This window comes from Strongylocentrotus purpuratus, unplaced genomic scaffold (assembly GCF_000002235.5).
Source record: "Strongylocentrotus purpuratus isolate Spur 01 unplaced genomic scaffold, Spur_5.0 spur5_scaffold_14, whole genome shotgun sequence".
In the NCBI taxonomy this organism is placed as follows: domain Eukaryota; kingdom Metazoa; phylum Echinodermata; class Echinoidea; order Camarodonta; family Strongylocentrotidae; genus Strongylocentrotus; species Strongylocentrotus purpuratus.
Window position 1 is genome coordinate 4,357,853 of NW_022145599.1, and position 23,792 is coordinate 4,381,644.

Genomic DNA, 23,792 nt, shown 5'->3' on the forward strand with positions numbered 1-23,792 from the left:
GCTTTATTATATTCATGACATGTCGGAAATTCAATATAGGCTACAACACTAAGTTGTATGCTTTACTACATATCCCCTATCTCGGGCACATGTAACGGGAGGCGGGCACATCTACAGGGAGGTGGTTATTTGACAACGTAAAACACGTAGAATCCAAAGAAAATCCATGAAAAGAAGATAAATTGATATTTATGAAACTCATTTGTATCTTAGGAAGCTTTATTATATTCATGACATGTCGGAAATTCAATATAGGCTACAACACTTAAGTTGTATGCCTTACTACATATCCCCTATCTCGGGCACATGTAGCGGGAGGCGGGCACATCTACAAGGAGGTGATGTATTGACAACGTTAAACACGTATACTCAAAGAAAATCAATGCAAAGATGTTGAATTGATAGTTGTAAACTCATATATAAGGGAGCTTTAATGTTACATCCGTGAACTCTCGGATATTGAATATAGAATACTATTTTATTACACAACTCGATCCCTATCTCGATCGGGCACATGTAGAGGTAGGCGGGCACATCTACAGGGAGGTGGTTAAGCCGACGACCGAGTTGGTCACGTGTTTTATGGAGTTAAACAACGACCAAAAGAATCGCCATTTTTGTATAAACTGTATCAAAAATGTATCAAAATCCACACTAAATAAATTTACTTAACACTCAAACACTTCTACCTCATAATCACGGACAATACAACTGTATAATGGTAAGATTTTGCCCTGATTTGGCTGAACCGCTGTGTTGCACGTATTACCTTCATTGTACAGTCATGACCCCAATTCTGCACGCACGTACGTACGATCGTACGCGCGCAGTCAAGAACATCAATATTCATAAATTGACACGACGTCACTGATATGCATATTCATTGCCTCCTTGTAGATGTGCCCGATTAGAGGCTACCATAAACATCGTTACCGTGTGCACGGAGAGAGCCGCAAGAGTGCCGGTGAAGTAGAGGTACAGCGTGAGGTAGCCGGTAGGGGATACCAAGACATGGACAAATTCAACTTCATTCGAGATTGCTCTTCGATGTGACAACATGGTGCGATTTAAAGTAAAGAAGACTCTTCAATACTTGTTTTTTGCCACGGTTGTCGTACTGGTTTGGCGAGAATTCGAACGACTTGACGGCAATCATGGGGTGAAACCCTCGCATTTGGAAGCAGAGGCGAGAGGACAGCCACTTGTTGCGGGCGTGAACGAGGGACCGAATGGTCCTGTCCGAAGGTCGGTAGGCGGCCGGGGAGGGGGAATCGATGATGGTGGTGGTGGTGGTGGCATACGCGGTGGAGGAGGGGCATGGGGACGTGAACCGTTATGGCAGGAAAACAAACAGGTGGACGCTGCAATTGTGAGAGCGAAGCAGAGGGATGTCGCTTCAGAAGTAGAATCTAAGCCAGTTTTACCTGCAAATTTAATACTTCAAAAAAATTCATCAACTTATAAGAACTCTAGCGAGATTGCTGCAAGAGTTAATCAAGAGAAAGCTGCTAAACCAAAGACCAACGAGAAAGAAGTAAAATCAGAAGGTCATCAAGTATTTTCTGTAACTATTGAGGAACCAAAAGTTGTGCAGAATCCAAATCCTCCTTTGCAAATCAAAAACTTGTCAAATTTAGTGGCAAGAAAGCCTCCATCCAATTTTACAATTATAGTTCAAAACGGAGACAACCATTCAAAGCAACAAGCACACAAACAAACGGAACTTTCAGATGTGTTTATTGGCGTGAAAACCACAGAGAAATATCACAGCAGTCGTCTGCAGCTCATCTTGGATACCTGGTATTCACTAGCTCCAGAACAGGTGAGTGTGATGCATTCATGCTGATAGATGGTTCAATCCTGTCATGATTATTTATAGAAGTGTTTGTCTGGGAGAGATGAGTTTGTAACTTTTTGTGCATGATGTTATAATTTGTGTCATTCATGTGAAACTGAGATAGCTGATTTAAAGTAGTTATCTGTAATTGTATTAGAGTTGCAATTTGAATATAGATTATTAGTATGACCAATAATTAAAGCTTTTATTTATGCCCCTCTCAAAATGGCGCAATTACAATTAAGAGGCTGATAAATGTTGGTGAAGTATTATCTTCTGTAATATAAAGTCATCTTCAAAAGGATAATTTAGACGGTGGACCTGAAGTAACTGGAGCCTGGAGGAGGGGGAGGGGCATTAAAACTAAAGCCTAAAGGGAAGGTTTCAACTCTCAAGTCACATCTTTGTCACAAAATCAGTTGTTACCTATTCATCACTCCCAAAAACATTATTTCATATTTTGAAAGTTGGATGAATTCTTATTCTATATGGGTAATATATGAATGTGAAGCATTTTGTATATATATGAAAAATTAGAAAAAGACATAGTGAATTCTTTGCTTCAGTGTGTGTCTGACCTCACCAAAGTATGCACAAAGTGAATTATACTTTTTAATAATATGTTTTTTAAATATATTTTTTTTTATTGAAGTCTAAATCAATGTGTGAAGATAAAAATAATCTGGATTTTTTTAAATGTTCTTATTGTCAAGGATGACAAGTATCTTTCCCCTAATTCCATAGTCTAAGTTTGTGCTGCTTTGTAAGTGATTTGTACTTGGATGTTGAAACACATAAAATTGAGTAAACATTGGAAAAGTGTACTGGTGTAGATATTTGATAGATGTATTAGAGCACTTGTACTATTTGAATCAGCTGAAAGACTACAGTTGTACTTGTAAACCAATACCAACTTGCTTTTAAATATGAAACATATATGCACCCTGATAATAAATCAAATACGTTTATAATTGTTACCCAAACCCAGGGATATGCAACAAAACTCTTTGCTCAAATTGTTCACAATTTTGCAAATAACTAACACATTGTCAGGAAAAACCCCACAAACATAAACAAAATAAAACTCCAAAACAAGGCAGTTTCCAACAATTCCTTGACACGTCATAAAAAAATACATCATTCATAATACAGAATTTTGAGGAGATATGATCATGGATATATTGATTCTATTCATCGCCTCATTTGTCGTTGATAGCTTAGCGTGAGTCAGAAAGGATTGTGCATTATGCAGAGCACACTTCTGCCTATTGTTGTGATGTTTAGAGAGAGGTGTGCTCGGTGAGGGTAAATAAAGAGAAATCATGAGGGAAAATGACCGCAGCTGAAATATGGAGCATCTGGAAAGTGTATGCATGGGCGATGATGCCACAGAGGAAATCATTTCGAAATCTTTTGACCGAGCCCACAGTTAAAGTATAGAACGGTGGATATTTATACACATACATTGTATGTAGGAAAATGCATTAATTAAAATGTAATAACTTGATTTTTAAATAGACATGCTTATACAGTCACAGTAGGCCTGTATTTATGTTATACACAGAGTATAACGTGCCATACCTTACATGTATTTTTGTCGAGAAGTAAACATCGCTAGTATCTAGATAGACAGTATTTTGAAGATAAGGTGCATATTGTGCTATATATTATACATGTACTGTTATCATCAGGTAACCTTGTAATAATCTTCAAATTTGAAGGTGAATTAGATAATGTAAGTCATGGAGTCATGGACCAACAGGGTGCTACAAGAATTTTTTTCACCACTTGCCCTGTCGGGCAAGTGGGTTTTCAATTTACTTGCCCAAACAATATTTCCACTTGCCCAAAACTTTAAAGCGAAAAAGGACTCGAGGTTAAAGCATTTATTATCTCGTAATGATAAGTTAGTGTTTTAGATAGCAAATTAATGCACATACATGTACAGTGTAATTACTGTACTGAATAATAACCTAATATGTCAAAGAAAATGGTCAACAAAGGATGGTTGAAGGTTTAAAAAACGCATTTTATTGATTCTCCATAAATAATCAGATTCACATGAATCTCGGCAAGGTAGAATGGTTCAAGCAGGTTTAAGTTTTTAATATTCAGTCATGTAAAAAAGCATAATGACCCTGTTGTAAAAAATATGATACAAACATGTCATTAATGGTAGCCACATGTACCATGGTGCAACATCACATGTGTGTCTGTGCAAGCCGCTGTCATTTGGAAACGTAGGCTAATTTTCAGCTGTTAATAATTTGGGTCAACTCTTCCATCAAGAAACGTCATGTAAATAATGGGTAATCAACTATTTTAAATAAAGTACGGACATTTTTATTTCATCATTCACTGCTATAAATATCATGCCAAAATTTGTAAATTCTTACTAAATAATAATATTGAAGATATTTTACGATAAATCTCGGATAAGTATGCGAAAACTAGACTAAACAACGTCGCTAAAACCATGAAAACAAAACAACAACGGCTTATATTCTGGGGGTCTCGATACTATTATCAAAATGACTCGCTCGGTCGGATCTTGAGACCGCAGTAATAAATTGAAAACGAGACAAAAACATTCATCTGATTTATATGAGCAGCGAGTTTTAAATAATATGTTCACAATCATTAACAGTCATTATGAATAAATATCAAACATTTGACTTTTTGTACTTACTAGAAAATCCCTGTTGTTTATTCCATTCCGATTCGCACGTGTTCATTTCCCTAGAATAATGACGTCATATTTGGCGTGATTCAACCAATCGGCAATCAGAGAATAGCAAAGGCCTGTCGGTGCGGCCTGCAGAGCTAGAGAGAGAGAGCGCGAATAAGCTCGCAGCTGGTACGATCGCGCTAGCTGTCTCTAGCTAGCTCACGGCCGGCCGTGCGTGGAGGCGGAGCGGCATTCATGGCTTGAAGTGTCACTGTTGCATGCGCGCTGAGCTAGCTGAGCTGGCTAGCTGTCTGTGAAGTTTTTTCGAAATCGGAACGATCGCTTTTTTGCTTCTGGATTTTGACGACGGGTAAGAAGTTGACGGGTGAATGGTAGAGTTCTTGGACACTAGGAAATTACTGTAAAAGTATCACTTGCCCGAATCGGGCAAGTGATAATTTGATTTACTTGCCCGACGGCTCAATTTGGTTGCCCCGGGACGTCGGGCAAGCGGGTTTGTCGCGCCCTGACCAATAGTTGATGTGAGGTGAATTCATTTCAAAATAGAAAGATGTTTGAGTCAAATCAGTGCAAAAAACACACCTCTCTCTATTATGGATTTCTTACATACACACATTCACAAACGACCCCATTCTTTTGGACCTGAACGTCCTTAGAACAAAGCCCTGATTGATCTGATTGTCAATGTCATATTGTGTCATCATTTAGCATGTACCGGTATTAAAAGGATTCAAATCCAGACCTCTGCTCTAGTCTACAGTAGATCTATACTAGCGAGCACTTGCTAACCTGGCAGGCTTAACCTCAAATACCAAGTGCAGACAGGGAATTAAAATCTGTCTTCTTTGTTGACCTCGACTAATTAGACGGACTCTGTCTGTGTCAGTTTAAATGAAAACATGGGTGGTTGGATTAGCAACAGCTGGCTGGAGCTATAATTGTGATTGAATATCAATTAAGGGTCAGGGAGAGATAGTTATGACAAGGAGATACCCTTTAAAACTCCAGGGCAATGTACAGGTCTAGGTGTATTGCATTAGATGAGAGTGTGAACAGTAATGTGAAAGCCCATCGTTTGTTTGAACTGTTTGGTATTTGCCTTTCATTTTTTAATCTGAGCTGATTCACTTGTACATGTTGTAGGTGTATTGAATTTGGATACACCTGGGAAAATTGTTTTAATTATTGATTATTTCTTAATGTATCTCTGTCTGTCTCTGTTTATGTGCCCATTCTGGTATTGATTTTGTGGGTTGTGGTTAACAGACTCGTAAAACAATTTATTGATCAATAATTTGGTGTAGACAAAAGAAATCAATCAACCATGTGTTGAATACTTGTTGGATCAGGGCATGATGAGCAGCATTCTAGAGCACATCACACCGCCGTTGAACCTGACTCCAAAAATATACGAATGCCTTATCAGGAGCAGTGCCCACAATGAATTCTACGGAAGCAGGAAATTGCTATGGCGATAAAAGTCTCGATATTGATTCATAGACACAGCTCCTATTAGACAGATGGAATGTCAACTGGATAAGTTTATGAATGAAACTTTACTTTCTTGCTTCCTGAGCCGGCTGCAGACCGGTCATTTTTTAGCAAAAAGGAAGTAGGCCTCATTTTCCTTTCAAGCATGATGTCTCTAAGCTGTTTTAAGGATGACTTGTTCAGTGGTTATCTATTGTCTTTGACTCTTCTGTAATTGTCTTTTGAAAGCAAATATTTAGGACATTGTTCAGGAGGGCCATGCACTATTTGATCACTAATTTATTTTTCTTGAATTCTTTTGTCTTAGTTTTATTTTTGAGGGACAAATGTTATTTAAAATGCTTATGATTCAATCTTAACAAAAGTGAAATGGGTTGAATCAAATTTGAATTGGTTCCAATTCAAAACAAAAATCAATGAACTTTGAAGTCTGCATGGTGGTAAAAGATCTTGTTTTTGTACTGTGACTAGTGACTACCCTAGCAAAAAGGAACAACAACGACAATGCCCCAATACCGGTCTTTGCTCATATTCTTGATTGATAACTCATTCCTTTAAAGACCCATCAGAGCCCCCATTTTTATTCAAGTATTTTACACCAACCATGGTTGAAATTTTCGGAAACATTGAGCTTGTAAGTACATTAAAAAAGTATAGAGTGTTTACTGTGGTGTCAATTTTATTCATCACACATTTCCAACTGCTATCTGTGCCTTAGTATTGGATCGATTGTATGAATTGCATCTTTCATCTTGATGAAAGGCCGAAAGACATGGTGGTCTTTTCCATTTTTCTGATCTTAGATAGCTCCCATTCCTTTTCGGGGTCTTTAAGAAGAAGAGAAACATTGCGTGACTTGTCAAAGCTCAGTAGATGAGAAAGCATGTGTCCCTTCCAGACTCCAAGAAAAAAAACAAATTCATCAGAAATGGAGGCGGCATAAAATGAGAAAAAGGATTTACTGTGACATCTCCGACCACATACATTCAAAACATAACATTTCTGACTTACGATTCAGAGGTCACTGAGACAGGGAGAAGGAAAGTTGTGCCAACGGTTATTAACATGATTTATCATGGAACTTGCACTTTCTAAACATTCACAGCCATGTTTGTTGCTAAAAGCTGGTTTTGTTAACCCAACACAAATTTGAAAATCAGAGTTTGTTGAGCTAAAGTGAATCTGTATAAACAATCAAGAAGGCTTTGCTAATGTCTTGAGATTGGTGCCTGCCTGGGTCATGTCTGGTACTCCTCTATCAAGTGTCATCCTTTTTAATAAAGAATACATGTAGATGATTCCTCTGTGACTCTGTCTCATATCCAAACTGAAAGACAAGACTGAAGTACAGTAAAAGTATAAAGTATCGTGTCCTTAGAGGTTGGACAGAATGGACAGGAATGCCCTTCATGGTGCAAAACACACTGGATGTACTTGTCTTGTTTGTAAAAATTGTAATGTCCTTATCAGAACAGTCTTTTAAAATAGGTTCTACTTCCTGAAACATAAAATTCAATAAAAGAAAAGTAATGGGGGTATTGGTAGTCTATTTACACCAAGTAAAATCCTAAAAGTGTCATTGACCCTTTTTTTATTGGAACAAGCTGGAATCATTTTACATCTTATATTGCATTCATTATCAAGTACACCTTGTTATGAAGGTTAAGAGAGGAAACGAGGGGGGAGCTGAAGAGAAAAAGAGGGATGGAGAGAGACATCTCTATTGATTTATAAATGAAGTAAGACACGCTCGGCTGGTAACTCAACAAGGGGTGCCTCACTCTGTCTCGAGCTTGAAAATAATCGTCTACATACAGGTCTCTCCATCTGATAGTTCTTCACAGGTTGTCTGATAAGTTTAATGGAGTACGTACCCTCCCAATATGTCGTCCAACCTTTTTCCTCTTCTTATCTACCTAGTGGGAAAGTCAAAGATATTTGGTCAATGATTAATTCCTATATGTTATCAACTACAAACTACATGTACCATCAATTAATTGCAAGTTAGATAATGATGTGTTTATCCAATTTCATTGACTACTTTTAAATTGGTCTCTAAGATAACAAAATTACCTACCTGTACATGTGGTCAAAATTCTACTTTGATTCTGGAGTTCACTCATTCATTATTCTTCGCAATTTCTTATTTCTTAAACTTGGGCTGAGAAATTGTGATTATCTCTTATTGTTATTGATAATCCAGTTAGGGTTATCCATTGATAATCAAGGTCTATACTCTCTCATCCCTCTAAAATGTATATGTATTGTCTTGTACTTCTGACTCAAGTTCTGAGCATCCTGTAGTCCACAGGGTACCTTTTTAATGAAAACCACCATTCTGGACAAAGTCACGTCCTATTTCCCTCAATTTCATCTTCTGCCCGTGACCTGTTTGGGCAATGACTCAACTACAGAATGGACAATCTGTACAGTTCAGAGAGGTCAGATAAATAGATAATCATTCCATCATGTCTACTCAAAATAGTTTCTCATTTTAAGGCCATTTTTATGGCCATACAGATAACTGTGACCAGCGGAAGTGCATGTACAACCCTGTACACTGTACACTGTATGTACTACATCTAGTGCAATAATCTCTAGTTCATTCATATATGTCAAGTTTTCCAAGTTGCCACAAATATGCTTCGACACGCTTTCTAATCTAGGCCTACAGGTGTTCATTTTTCCATATTTTGTTTTGAAAGTTAATTAATCTAATTTATTTGACTCTATGTTGAACTGTCTGTATTTATGTATACATTTGTGGTTTTTACAATGGAAATAAATACAAAATTAAAATGAGTATGTTTAGAGAAATATACAGGATAGCGTGAAAGAGAAAGAGAGAGAGAGAGAGAGAGAGAGAGAGAAGGAGAGGGAAGGAGAGAGAGAGATAAGGGGGATAGGTAGAGAGATAGAGAGAGAGAGAGAGAGAGAGAGAGAGAGAGAGAGAGATAGAGAGAATGAGAGGGAAGAAGAGAGAGAGAGATAAGGGGGATAGATAGAGAGAGAGAGAGAGAGAGAGAGAGAGAGAGAGAGCGAGAGATAGAGAAAGAGAGAGCTCTAAAGAGAGAGGGAGAGGGAGATATAATTAAGTGGATTTAGCACCAGTACGACCAGTTTGTTGATAGTACTTCGTAATCGTATGTCAATGTTATGCTGTAAGGTTTTGAGGTTTGAGAACGTGACAAAACATGATTAAATGTCTTTCCTCTGTGATTTTAGAGCATACATTTCAGGCTCCATGGAACCTCACACTTTATGCTAATTTCTTCCTGTTTTTTCCTGCTAGCTTCCTCTATTTCTACCAGTAACTAGGAGACACCAACATGTTCAACTGCTTCATAACAAATAAATGAAATGTATGTTGTGAGCTGTTATGGAAAATTAAGGCCAACAACAAGCACATTTCATGGATTATTAAGTTGAAATGTTGTTTTGAGAAAAATAGAACTATAGACCTATAGAATTTAGGGGTCACATTATTATTTGAATACATGTACATTCTATTATTAACAGGATCCAACAATCTTTCACAGGTTTTTTGATATCCCCTCCAAATAAAAATCTTGAAAGAAAGGGGAATTTGGATAATTAAAGCACTCAGAATTTAAAAATATTATTCACTACTGTATGTGCATGTATTCAGAATATAGTTCATTGCTTCTTAACTTGCCTGCATCCTATACATTGATAATATCCTGCTCAGACTCACCCTGCTGTGCTTGTAATAAGTATTTTTTTCTCATTTCTATGGAGACTGAAACACAAAAACTTGAAAGAGAAGAGAAATTTAAAAAGAATATCAAAAAGGTCAAGTTTTAAGAGACTAAACTACATGTAGAATGTGAAAAGCATCCCTAAATAAAATAGTTTTGTGGTATTCGTTGTATTCCTTCAGACGACCACGAAAGAGACAGGAGAAAGATGGTTGCTGAGCTGCATTTTTTATTTTTGGATAGTAAACTATAAAAACTTCTTTCAACTTCAAGTACATGTACATGGAAACATAACAGATTTATAATCTTTTTGAAAACAGCAGTCTCAAGATTGTGTCAACTTTACTCAGTTAAAAAATTATACACTAGTTTAGTTTAGCTTAAAATCAGCCCTTTATAAAAAGTCATCCTACTTCTACATCGTAGAATGTATGTACAAGAATGTTTCAATGTGTAAAACAACATCTCTTTGTCAGCTAACAAGCCCTGACACAGATTTAGAGCTCACCATGCAGACCAGACCAAACCAAACCAAACAGCCCACGTACTCATGCAGACATATCTATTAGTAGACGCCCTCGGTAGCACCCAAATTCAGGAAATGTTTGATATCCTGAATTTATGGAAATAAAGTTTGGACTCCATTCAAGCTATTTCATTGCCAGCCAGTCCATGAATGACTAGAAGATAAATATCCACATGGATTGCGGACAACTCAATTCATATTTTGTTTTAATATCAAATTGTTACAGACAAAAAATGAATTAAAACAAATATTTGTAATGCCATTTAGTATGCTTCATAATCTTCTTCTTTCAGATGAGGAAGCAAAATATAGAAAAATATAGAAAAGAAATTATCACAAACCTATAGAACATTGCTGTCTATTGTGTCATGGGGTCTCCCCTAAAAAGAAAGAAATTGTGAAAGATTATCACTTTGATTCTCTCTCTCTCTTGGTTGCAAGAACCATTTTAATTCACCTTTGAACAAACAATTGAGGTGGAACATGTTTTTTAGAATTTTAAATATTAACTGTATCAGGATTTATATTTATATAAAAATCAATGATTATGAATATACAAAGATTTTGTGAAATGTTATGCCCGCAATATGATACAAATCATATACACACTGAAACCTGGGCAAAGGCGTTCGGGGATAAAAAGGGAAATTAATGGGACAAATCTTTGAATGAAGCATTTGATAAATTGTGAGGCAATGACATCCATTGTTTCATAGTTTTTCATACTTAAAATAAATAAAAATTCATTACTTCCTTATTACTTATCTGATTTAACTCAAATTTGTTTTGCTCTGTTTATCTTGTTTCTCTTGTTTTTCTGCATCTATTAAATGCAAATCATTTTGGAGTGGACTTGGCCTTTAACACAGAGAGAATGCCCTTCTTGTTCTCAGTAAACAATATTATGTGTATTATTAACAAAGAAGAAGAAGAAAGAACGTTGAAACAGAACACAGTATCAGCCACCTACGTGTACACTGATCTGCGGTGTCAACTTCTTTTATTTTAAGGAGCCAAATTGGAGGCAAAAGGATAAGATTTTATGTGTTTTCATAAAATATCTGGGGACCACTTTAGCAAAGCTGAAGTTCATGGGTGCTGTTTACAAGGCAGATTGATACGACCTGTTAGGGTCGTAATCGAGGTCACTGTAAACACCATTTTTAATAAACACCATTTACAACTGACTAAGGAATTCTTTCAAAGTCCAGCAACACGGTTGCCAATTCAAGGAATGTGATGTATTGCAATATTTTTGCCATTGACAATCATAATATTCATATTTATTTGAAATGTCCTTATAAATGTTTATTTTTAATTTTTAAGTAGGCTGTAATCAATAATTAGTATTTTGTTGAACATGAGGTCATACAGTGTATCCCATTTATCGTAAAGAAGAGCTTTACATGTACCTCCTTGACCACTAGATTTTTCAGTTTTTAAAAAGAAATGTTCAAGAGTACTTTTAAAGGTAAAGACCAGTATTGGAAACGCCCCAATTTCAAAAAATGAATTGGAAGCTCTCATTACCAATCATGTGAAAGAATATGTTTTGACTAATACATGATGATACAAAATTTGCCGGGAAACCGCCTACTAAATCATATATTTGGTAAATTTGTTTCTCTCATGGTCTGTGAGAGATATAGGGTAGTCCCATATACATCTTTCTGTGTATAGTGCTTGTAACTTTACGAAGAATGGGCCAAATTTCTTATCATTTTGATGATTCCAGAACCTTGCAGATGCTAGATGCTAGATGATCAACCTTTTCTGATCGATTCCACAACGTTTCTTTCACAATGCAATCACATGACCATAACTGGTCTTTACCTTTAAGCCGGGATTCACACATTAGTTCATTGTTTTAATTTAGCACTCCCAAACAATTCCATGTCAATATTCCTTCATAATGAATATATCAATTCACGGAAATGAAATAATTTGTTGTAAACCAAAATTATAATAGAAGCTAGGATACTAGAGCGGCAAAGGACACAATGCATTATTGGGCCAGATTGGCCAGCTATAAATACAGAAAATGTTATGGAAAACAAAGTACTTGGCTGTTTGATATAATTTTCTGATTGTTATTAATTCCCTGACCTTACCACGACCTCTGCTTTTGTTCTAAAAATTCACATTGAAGGCCAACTGGTAAGGGCAGTCTGAGGCTGAGGGGGCAATACCACTTCGTCTATTTATTTATAAGTAATCACGAAGCAATGTCATCGTGGCAATCAACTTATTTTGGGTTGTTACTCATTGTGAACTTGGGGAGTTATGAGTGGATCGTGGACGTGAGTCGACATGTCGGTCGCAAAGGGAAGATGCTTCTCTTCACGCCAGCCACGTGCCCTTAGGCCTGACATTTAAATGATCATTATTCATTAATGAGGGCGTCATGGCTAGTCTCAATCTACAGACTGTCATTGTGTCGCCATTTGCAATCTCACCTCTGCATTTTTTAACAATGTTAAATCTGAGATGCACGTTATCAGTGTCTGTGATATGGTGTAATATTAAAGCCCTGAAAAAATTGTGCTTCAAAATGATCAAGAAGTGCCTAAAAAAAAAAAAATCTTTGAGTGACCGGTTTTACCATACTCATTTCCCCCAATAGACTGTGGTGATATGAAAACCGTTGGGCAAACGCAAAATTTGGTTTTGATTTCAAATCATTATTATCTTGATAATCAGACAGGCGATCAGCTTGCAAAAGTCATGGTGTTCCTGACTGACCTAAGGTTTATAATTATCATTGCAGCATGAGCTACATCCAGGATTTTGTTTCAGAATCTGATACAAAGTTACCAGATTCCTTTAAGCAATTTAGAGTGCAGAAAGTACTTATTTTGTTTTCACCTTTCAAACATCTGCGTACAATGTATGTATATATGTAAGCTCCTATGACATTTACACAAATGCTACAATTGTAGGCCTACAAAGGAATAGGAATTGTGCAGAGTTTGGTTGTAAGTAGTGTTCAAGCAACAGTTGCGCAAGTTTCAACATCCTAAACTACCTGAATTCTGAACTTGAATCCTAAACAACACACTAAACCTAACCTAAAGCTCAAGTGCAACTCTATCCCTAGTGCCTAACACTATACATGTATCTGTGACAAAGTATAGTAGGACTAAGATGTTTCTGAAAAAGTTTGATATATTTTAGAAAGCCAGAGCAACTAGAATACTTTATAAACCACATTGGAGCCTGTTCACAAAGACTACCATTAAAGATCATCCAAAGTGCCGTGTTCTGAAGTACCATCCCCACGATGGTGCTTGATGAATTAATGAGCTATCATATTCACATTAATCCATCACCTTCTATACCACATCCACCGTCCATACCATTAGCTTGAGAGGGAATTCAACCACAAGTCTCCAAAGCGAATGCTTCAGCTGGTGATGAGTATATGATCAAGAGGAATATTAGCTCATAGTGGAGTTGCCTTGGTCTAGTACACAGTAAGATACAGGCCTGTGGATCACAAGGTACAGGGTTCAAATCCCTACCATGTAACTAATGCCCTTGGAAAGACATTAATCTACACTCAACCCAGGTGAAGAAATCTCTGTCTTTATCAGGGTAGCAAAGTAATACAATAAAGCTCACTGCAAGGGCCTAGAGACATTGTTGAATTTGTTGTCCTTATTTACAACTTTTCATCTTTTTAGCAAATTAAAGAACAACATTCCATGTGTTGCCATCTCACTACTTCCATGTTATTCATCAAGATAAAGTGAAACTTCAATGATATCTGGTTAAAATTAGCGAACCTTCGAAATTCACCTGCAGCAAGTTTTTTAAGAGAATTCAAATTTGTTCCTGATAGAGATTTGAAGAAAAAAAGTGTGAAGTACCATAAAGAGATTCATATGCCTCTGTTAATATTATTTATTACTTTAATATCAAGGATCTGGGAAAACAATTGTAGGAAATAATACCGTGAATGCTTTACCACAATCTCATAAATAATTAATGGCATGCTATTCTCACCTTTCATCTTTCTGGTATGCCATCCTCTGGTACTTCTCTCATCGATCAAAAGCGGATTACTTTCATAGGTATTGTGATCTGAATATTCTTGAGTCGCTGTACGCTGTATACCCCGCTTGAATTTATATTATCCTTAAGCTTTCAGCCTACCGGTATTCATTTTTTTGTGGTGACGTGCATTTTTAATTTTCTTGATGGGAAATACATTTGTGGTTGGAAGATTTAACCTTGCAATTTTTAGTAAAGGAGATTGATAAATGTTGTCAGAAATTATTTGATTGAATTAAGCAGTTAAGGCATTTATGATGATCATGCTGAAATTGGATGTTTCTATTAAAAGGGAATTTTTTGAGGAGAGTTTCCCAGGTGTAACTGTGTAATGTCCTTTATCCTCATGATGTAGAAATATTTGTATTTATCAAAGTAAATTCCCTGTTTTTATACAACTTTAGATCACATAACCCGCCCAGGTGTTCTCAACTTTGAGGAATTTATGATGATCCTGCGGAAACTTGACGCTCCTATTAAAAATGGTTTTTTGTTTGTTTTGTGGGGGCGGGGGGGGGGGGGGGGGGGAATATTTTCCCCCGTAACCCTATCTATCTGGACTGTGTCTAATGTCTTTTATTATCATGATGTAGAAATATTTGTTTATCAAAGTAATTTCCCTATTTTTTTGTACATTTTCAGATCTCATATCCTATCCAGGTGTTCTCTTGAAACCATCACAATAAGATCTTTTTATATAAATTTGGCCTTCAACTTTTGGAGCAGAAGTTGATGAAGTTTTTGATTTGGGGATCTTTGCCACTGGAGACTAAACAGAGGTTAAATGAACCCACAGCTTTGTGGTTTGAATCATAAGAAATCCCCTTTCATCACAAGCAGTTATTGCCAGTATAATTGTTCTATTAGATCACTCAATCGTATCATCACCAGTCCATATTTCATTCCTGTTTTACATGGTCTTTTATAATGAAAAAATGCACTCCATTGCACTTTAGAGACAAGGCTGTTCTCACGAGCAAACCTTTGCAACCTGTACTGATTACTGTGTAGTGCAGATTGATCTGTTGTGAACACAGTCATTGCCTTGCGCAGGTTTACTGTGTTGTTGCGTAGCTTGGTGAGCAGTGGGGATGAGCCAGTGAGGGGTCCAGATGGCATGTTAGTTGACCGAAGGATGACTTGCTGCATTTATCCGGCGTCTCTCTGGGAGTATCCCTAATCGTTGCTCCTAACCTTACACTTGAACCTGCCTTTGTCTTACCAGGAAGACAGTGGAAGTTGTACTTCCTAGAGGTCTTACCTTCATGCAGGAATGCCAAACATGCAGGATATCACACCTCCAATCCTCCCTCTATCTCTTCCCTCTTCTCTTCCCCTCACGAATTGTCTTTGTTTTTACCCGTCTATCCTTCTTAAGGCTTTCCTTCCCGTCTCTGATCTTTACCCTTTGTCTGAATTGTCTTCCCCCTCTCCAGGGCTTAGGCCTTATAACTCCTTGTTTTAACAGTAACACAGCCTCTGTCCTCTCCTATTTCCATGCCTTTGGAGATAGATAGATGGTTTACTCATTGACATCAATAAAATAGCAGCAATGTTTTGGGCTTGATCACTTGCCACCTCTACGCCTCCGAGTAACAAAATCAATCGTATGCCACATAAGGTCCTTGGTAGAAATCATTTCCAACTAAAGGTGTAATTAATGAGGCTAGGATGTCTTCTCTATTTTTGTCTTCCTTGGAAATGATTGAGGTATTGTTGAAGTGAAAGATGACACATTTTGACTGGGGCTTTCCATCTTGTAGGATTACTCAGAAGTAGGTCCATGTTCTATTTAATCAAGGTTGCCATTTGATATCTATAGTTCTGCAGAGAACTCTGATCAACTTTGGATGTTCCAAATAAAGACCCAACAGAACCTCAACCAATAATATGATTATTGGTGGATACCTGCAAGGCCTGAAACCAATTTAAACCCAATTCATGAGTGTGTCATCAGAGAGGGTACTCAATCACGGTGCTATACAAGTTTCAAATGAACAATTTCAAGAGAAGTCTTTCATCAAAAGCTCCAAATACGATTTCCGCTATAGATCAAGAGAAGAAGTTGCTCATTTTGAATAAAAAGTGGACTATTGGTCTTGGATATCACGGTTCAATTTCCTTCACATATATATATCTCACTTTCAGTTAGAATCAGTTAAAGTCGTTTTTTCTTCCAAAGTTTCCAAGTTTGATATTTCACATTGTTTGTGTTTAAATTGGAAATTGAAGATATATCGAATTGGAATGTATTCTTTATGGAAATCCCAATTTCATTCATAACAGTTTGGCCTACATTTATTACATTTTTAGTTCTCGTGAAGTGGACTGTATTCTAGCAATTGGTCGTAGGCATGAACTGCAACAAACTATGGCATTTTCACATTTTCCTAGACTCAACAACTTTCACTATTAATTATTGATGACTACCAAACCAGAGATAACTTAATGGAAACATGTGTCAGGTGAAAATAACACCTGCCCTTCCCCTTTGTTTGTACAGACAGTAAATATAATGAGTGTTGGAATACAAGCTTCAAATAACACCATCACGTTCATGCACATAAAGTTATTTAATGTGGATTAAACTTCCTGTTAATCATTGCAAATTTGCCCACTCAAAAATGAATGATAGGCAAAGATTACAATTCAGTTTTAATATATTGAGTTTCTTTCAAATTCTCTACTAATGGATGTATAATCAAGCCTACCTCTTCACCTGTTTATGGCATCTTTAGGTATGTCTACATCAGCTCGAGATTGCAAACTAGCTCGCTATTTCTGATTTGGGAAATAAGCCAGAAGTTACAAATCGCGTCTTCATCAGCTCGAGACTCGACCTCGAAACTTGAATATTTTGCTCAGCATTCGCGCATAGTGCGAGGCTTCGGCCTGGTGAAGACGCACCGGACAAATAGCGGGATATTTTGCAAATTAGCCCAAGATATCTTGGGATGATTATCTCGACCAAATATCCCGCTAAGTGCAACTGCGGGCTGATAAGACGCAAATTAGCTGGATAATTTGCGATCGGGATAGTTAGGATAAAATAGCGGGTTATTTGGCAATCTCGAGCTGATATGAGGACCGGCCTTTTGAGGCTCTTTGAAGATGATCCTTTTGAGGATGATCTCTTTAAGGATGATGGATAGATGATGAAGACATCCCTCTTAATCTTCACCTGTTCAGGGATTCATATAATTGCATTTCTTCCCCTAGTTACTGCCAGAAAAAGACAAGTATGCCACAAAGACGTGGAAGAAGTATGATTGTTATTAGATATAAATGGAGCAGGTATTAAAGGTATCCTTAAATCTGTTCACCTGTTGTAGGATTTATATAATGGTGCTCAGCACTGACCTCCCTAAAGCTAGCTTCTTGCATCCAGAGAGCAAACGGGCAGTACGATCAAGAAGTTACTAGCTTCTTGGTACGATCAAGATAGAAATGATTCCCTCTATATATTGTGTTTTCCCTGTATTCAATATTGTTTTGACATTGAGCTGTTTACTAGTCTAGCATCAATCATAACCTTTATCATGACAGAATAATAAAAAGAAAACATTAATCTGCTAAACTTTAAGTTTTCAATGAAGTTATTACAAGGGTTGGATTTCCCTTCAACAATTAATTGTTGCATTCATTGGGTAGCATTACAATTAGACCAGACATATCTACGAACAAAAAATTTGAATAGCCTGCACTATTTTGGGACTCTCCAGCTCCAAACTTTCCTGGATGTATGAGCATAGAAATTGTGCTTACCTTCACTCATACCCCCATCCTATCCCTTTCACATACCCCCTTTATACTACTCCCATCTTACCCCCTTCTTACCCCCTTCTTAACCCCTTCTTACCCCCTTCTTACCCCCTTCTTACCCCCTTCTTACCCCCTTCTTACCCCCTTCTTACCCCATCTTACCCCATCTTACCCCTCTTCAAACCACACAAATCTTGGTTCGTACCTGCAGATGCCCCGAAGGAAAAGCATGAAAAAGGTCACTGGGCAGCTGAAGGGTTAAATTGGGAATGAATGAGGGGACCGTGAGAAACTGGGAGGGGGGCTTTTGTACTTCTCTCCAGTCAGTGTTTTACTTTTAGAGGTGTAGTCTTGCAAAACCTAGCCCACTAGTTTGATATTTACATTAAGGCTAAAGGGTCAGTAGATGCTATAAGGTCGTACATGTACATGAGCAGTATAATGACAGTCAATTAAAAAAAAGGAAGCTAGTGTTATCCCAAAATGCTTGCCCTGAGCTAACTTTGTTTGTCAACAAATTCAAAAGTGTAGCTGCACAATGTATTTAAACTATCAAACAGGTGATATTTAAAAATCAAAAAAAAATTATGAAGTCAAGTACAAAAACATTTGTTTTATGGTACGTAACATTCAGCAAGTGATGCTTACTTGCTATCTAACTGCATATATGATGTTGATAGAGTTATGAGGATCTGACGGACAGCAAAGGTTGTGGCCACTAGAATGAGTGGTGATCTTGTCAGTTGTCTGATCTTCGAGACTCCTTCGCTAGACTAGGTGCGTTGAATAGTGGAAAGGATGAAGATAGAAAAGAAGGGCTTTTCCAAGTTTCTCTTTCTATGTGAGAGATCAGTTTCCCAGGTGGGTATAAACTTACATGTATGGGAACAGGACGTGAAAAGGATAGTATTATACCGGTAATGTGAATTTGAATAGCTCTTTAAATCAAATTGGTGGGAAATGTGTAAGAAAACCCACAAATTGCTTAGCAACGAAGCACTTTTCGCGCCACGGTGATGGTGGGCATCCATCTCTGAATAGGAAAGGAGAGAGTTTACCTCAGTGGAGAGAGGTGAATAGGCGTGTGAGAAAAGTTGAAAACGTGAAAGAGTTGCAGGTGAAGAATTAAAGGGAAAAGGAAAGGAAGTTCATTGCTGGTTTGCCCTCTTTCTTCCGCATGCGTTGGCTATTTATTCACAAGATTAGTTTTTACGTCTTGTATTGGTTTACATGTATGGGAAAGGAGTCTGAATGGTATATAGTATTAGGGTATGGGATTTAAATGAATGGATGAACCTGGAATATATAGAACATCACAATTTGTAGCCCAGTTCTGGTAAGCTGATCTAGCCTAGGTGGGAAGGTTGCTTGAAAAACAAATAAAATGCATTACTAAGAAAATACTTAGGGCCACTAAACTGTATTTAGGCCTATACAGTATACACAGATTTAGCTTTTGGAAGCACCAAAAAGCTTGGGATATTTTAAAGAGCTAAAGTCAATTAGAAATATAAAAATATCACCTTTTAGAAGAGAACATTTGACAAGAGCCGCTTTGAAGACAATTTTTTTTTTGGTGGAAAGATAGAATAAAAGAAAGGCCGAGAAAAGATGAAAGTCAGCTTAGGTCTATAATATATCTATGAATGTATGCAGACAAAAATAATTGATTGGAAAATAGCAATCTAAAAAACAAGAACAAAAGTAGGATGGAGAAAGAGAGAGAGAGAGGGAGTGAGGGAGAAAAAAAAAGGAGAGAGATAAAGAGAGAGAGAGGGAGGGAGGGAGGGAGGGAGGGAGGGAGGGAGGGAGGGAGGGAGGGAGGGAGAGAGAGAGAGGGAGGGAGGGAGGGAGGGAGGGAGGGAGGAAGGGAGGAAGGAAGGAAGGAAGGAAGGAAGGAAGGAAGGAAGGAAGGAAGGAAGGAAGGAAGGAAGGAAGGAAGGAAGGAAGGAAGGAAGGAAGGAAGGAAGGAAGGAAGGAAGGAAGGAAGAAAGAAAAAAGAAAGAAAGAGAATGTAAATTGTACATATAATGGGGAGATATATAGACAGACACAGAGTGTGACATGGGGAGGCAACAGATTTTAAAAAAAGCAAGAAATAAAAGAAGGTCTTGAAATCTACCATGTACATGGGAAGTCAACAAGATAAAAAGCCTCACCCTATAGGCTTTGGAAATTAAAAGCGCTTTAATCTGCTATGCCCTTTATATGCAAATCCAGCTCAATGTTATGAATGAAATGCCTGAATACAACAGCGCGTTCATCATTGTACACACAACCAAGCTTGAAGAAAAAGATTTGGTCTCTGGTATTATTCAAAGGATTTGTTCCCACGCTCATTACTCCTCCTCCTCTCAAAGCAGACTGATAGCTTGGATTGTGAAGTCGCGTGTAATGATACCCCACTAACGAAGGCTAATGCCTGGTATAATTGGAAGATAATGAGGAACGCAAGCTTCTCATGTCATTTCATTAGGCAGTCCCTGGGGACGACTCCTTCACGCTTCACTTATAAACCATAAACCATAGCCAAACATTAATCCAATACTATGTATGTAATGCAAATTGTTTTGAATAGACTTGAACTTGAGTCTTTATATCTCTATCAAAGCTTTTCAGGAGGAATAACACAAATTTTTGTATTTGGCCAGTACGTGCGCAGGTGATTTATTATGGTAACACACCAAACACTGATTTGGCCCTTCTTTTAATCTATGTGTTATTAAATTTGTGCAATAGAGAAATGGGCAACTATTTGATTAATATATTTTAAAGATTTTGTTGTAATGCTTAGCCTTCTTTCTTCATTTTGAGTGCTTGGGCCTATTGGTAGAATACATGTCATAATGATTACAATTCTATTACACAAGTATGTCTAATGCCATACAGAAATGAGGAAGTTCAGTGAATAAAAGAGATAATAAGAGAGCGTTGGAGGGGAATGTGATTTGATCCGAGCTTCAGAAATAGGCGTGAGAATACTAATTCTGGTTTTATTATATGCGAAAAATAACATTTCTGTGAGACATATTTCTTATTTCGTCCCAATTCATCCTGGAATTTCCTGGTTACAGTGCATTTTAGTCAATATTTGATATCTTCTTCAATCTGTCTAACAGATATATTTTTGACATCATTGTTATTCTATTTGCTCAAAATGTTATGCACATTTCAAGTAGCCTTTGGACAATAAGTATGACGCATGGATTTGCTTGAATTTACAGTAGTAAATCTGAACCATTTCCTGTTTGTAATTCGCATTAACAAGTACTTTTTCAAGACTATATTTGTGAAGTTGGTTGAATCAACTTCAAATTTTGTCTATTGGTAGCCAGAAGAGCGTTACATGCAAATAACAATTAACATTGAGGCAAAATCCCTCTTGCTCTCATAAGAAGATGTAAAAGTTTTCTTGATGATTTCAGCAGTTAAAGTCAATCATGAGCTCGTTAAGTGGAGTTAGCATATTTAGAAAAACATGCTTGTAATTTTGAATTGTTTTTCTTAAATTTATTTACATGTACTTTGTTTGAACTTTGAACCATGAAAACATAAATGGATTAACAAAAATTTCTGGAAATCACATTCCATTGAAAAGCATAACTTGCATAAATGGTTGGAACTACCTGTACTAAAAGACTGACACATTTGGTTAGAGTAACCAATCACTCGCTAGCATACTGTAGGTGTACAACTGCATATCCATAGGTAATTAAAAGATACAGTCTCAACAGCAGAAGTCTTTTTCTGATTAGGAGGTTATTTCATGGAGCTTCTAATAGTTTCCTCCCATAGAGAATATTGTATATTGGAGGGATATATTAGGAGCTCCATAAGTTAAGCTACGACTGTGGTTGTTAATGAGTACATGCACATGTCAATCACAAAAATCTCACTCAATATGTTATGTGTGTATCCCACCGCTGTCACCATGATGTAACATCTGATCCAACATTTGCTCTGGTGACGTTAGCCCAAGGCTTTATTTCATCATTGATATAGGGTTATAGGTTAGGGTTGGTTTTAGAGTTGGGATGAGGGTTAGGGTTAGTTTTAGGTGTGGATTTGTATAGGGTTACATGTGTATGTAGTGTGTGGTACAGCTCATGTAGAGTTGAAACAGAAGCTTCATGGAGCTGTGCTTTGTAATTTGTTGATTACAATACAATCATGCTGATAAGTTGTACCCTGAAATTTAACATTCTAACTGATTTTCTTTCTCTTTTATCTTTCTCTACAGGTAAGTTGAACAGACACCGTACTGTTTAAAGGTCAGAAAATATGCCACATTTTGGTGGTTGTACAGATCACTTGCAGACCCCTTACAACTCAACATCAATATGAGGTATGCCTAGAATTGTCTGTTTGGAGCAGGAGAGCATTAAATCATTCAGATGTACTATACAGAGTTAACATCTTTCCCGCTCTAAACAAACCATGTTTCTGTAGTTTGAAAATTGATTTATTAGAGCAGAAAATTTATCAAACAATGCTTTCAAAATAGAACATGAAATTGTCAGTATTTATTTTAGTATTCTGCTTTTTTATGATTTCAACTCTGATCATAATTTGTTATTCATATCCAGTGAACCATTGGAATAGCATATCAGGCTGAGTTTATGCTCAAGGCCAAATGTATCCTCTCCTTAACAAAAATACTAAATAGGGATTTCATCGCAAAGATTCAATTAATTTAATTTTGGCCAACAAGTAGTGGGTTATTGATGTAGACAAATGCTCATGTTACAGCTCATTTCATGTATGTTATTACCAATGAAAAAAAGAAGCCAGTCAGCCACTCAATAGTGTCTTACAGTAAACAGGTTTCCTTGCATAATTTGAATACTACATTACTACATGTAGGACACTGCTAACGTTTAAACTTCACAGATAGGACATATGTGACATATTCACAATTGCTGCAAAGTTCTACAAAATTTGATGTTGACTGCAAAAGGGATCCGCTTCCTTTAATAAATTCTATTTTTTTAGGAATTAATTTTTTAAAATTATTAGTATTATTATTGTTATCATTTTATTTCTGTTTTGTATGTCTATCAAATTAAATGATAAACGAGGGGCATTTATTTCTAGCAAAAAATAGCAGCAATATATTCTGTGTGGTAAAAGGTGTTTCATCCAAATGTGTCATATTAATTGATTTGCACTCTTTAATTTGTTAGCCCTTCTTGAGCTTCAGCTGAACTGATTTGATTTTCAAAGAAAAAGGAAGGTCTTACATTTTAATTCACATCTGTAACATCTGTTCTGCTTACCCCAAATAGAAATTTTGCAGAAAAAATAACAAAAACACTGTACTGTATTAAAGTGACCCCATGCCATCCTATGGAGTGATGAGAGCTGTAAACGTGCTGTTATGTATAGCATATTATCTGTACTCAAAATATACTCATTCTTAATTAAATTTAATCCATAATTTTTGTAATCAACCAAGTGGATTTTTTCCAGCTAAGCTGCGTGAGAGAAAATATTTCACAGGCTGGAATAATTGAACATGATGTGTCTCCTAATTGGCATATATTGGACAAGTAATTAGCCATGGGATCACATGACCTTGAAAGCCGTGATCTGTCGTCGGGCTGTATTTCTTTGTTCTGACCCCAGCAATCAAACATAATTCAATATCTGTCCGCGCAATTATTGGGATGTTAGTGATTATAGCCGTAAGTAATTGCGATGATTGATTCTATAATA

General features: G+C 36.9%; 1 protein-coding gene across 1 annotated transcript; it reads left to right on the plus strand.

The window, feature by feature from the left end:
- The first annotated feature begins 925 nt into the window (after positions 1-925).
- LOC115923437 lies at positions 926-22,661 on the plus strand. Its single transcript, XM_030984005.1, has 2 exons — positions 926-1,822; positions 22,318-22,661. Exons 1-2 carry the CDS (start codon positions 1,058-1,060, stop codon positions 22,324-22,326), a joined length of 774 nt encoding a protein of 257 aa, XP_030839865.1. The 5' UTR covers positions 926-1,057; the 3' UTR covers positions 22,327-22,661.
- Positions 22,662-23,792: the final 1,131 nt, after the last annotated feature.

Excerpts from the sequence above, each read along its gene's own strand:
- LOC115923437 (XM_030984005.1), top strand. The coding sequence starts at position 1,058 with ATGGTGCGATTTAAAGTAAAGAAGACTCTTCAATACTTGTTTTTTGCC.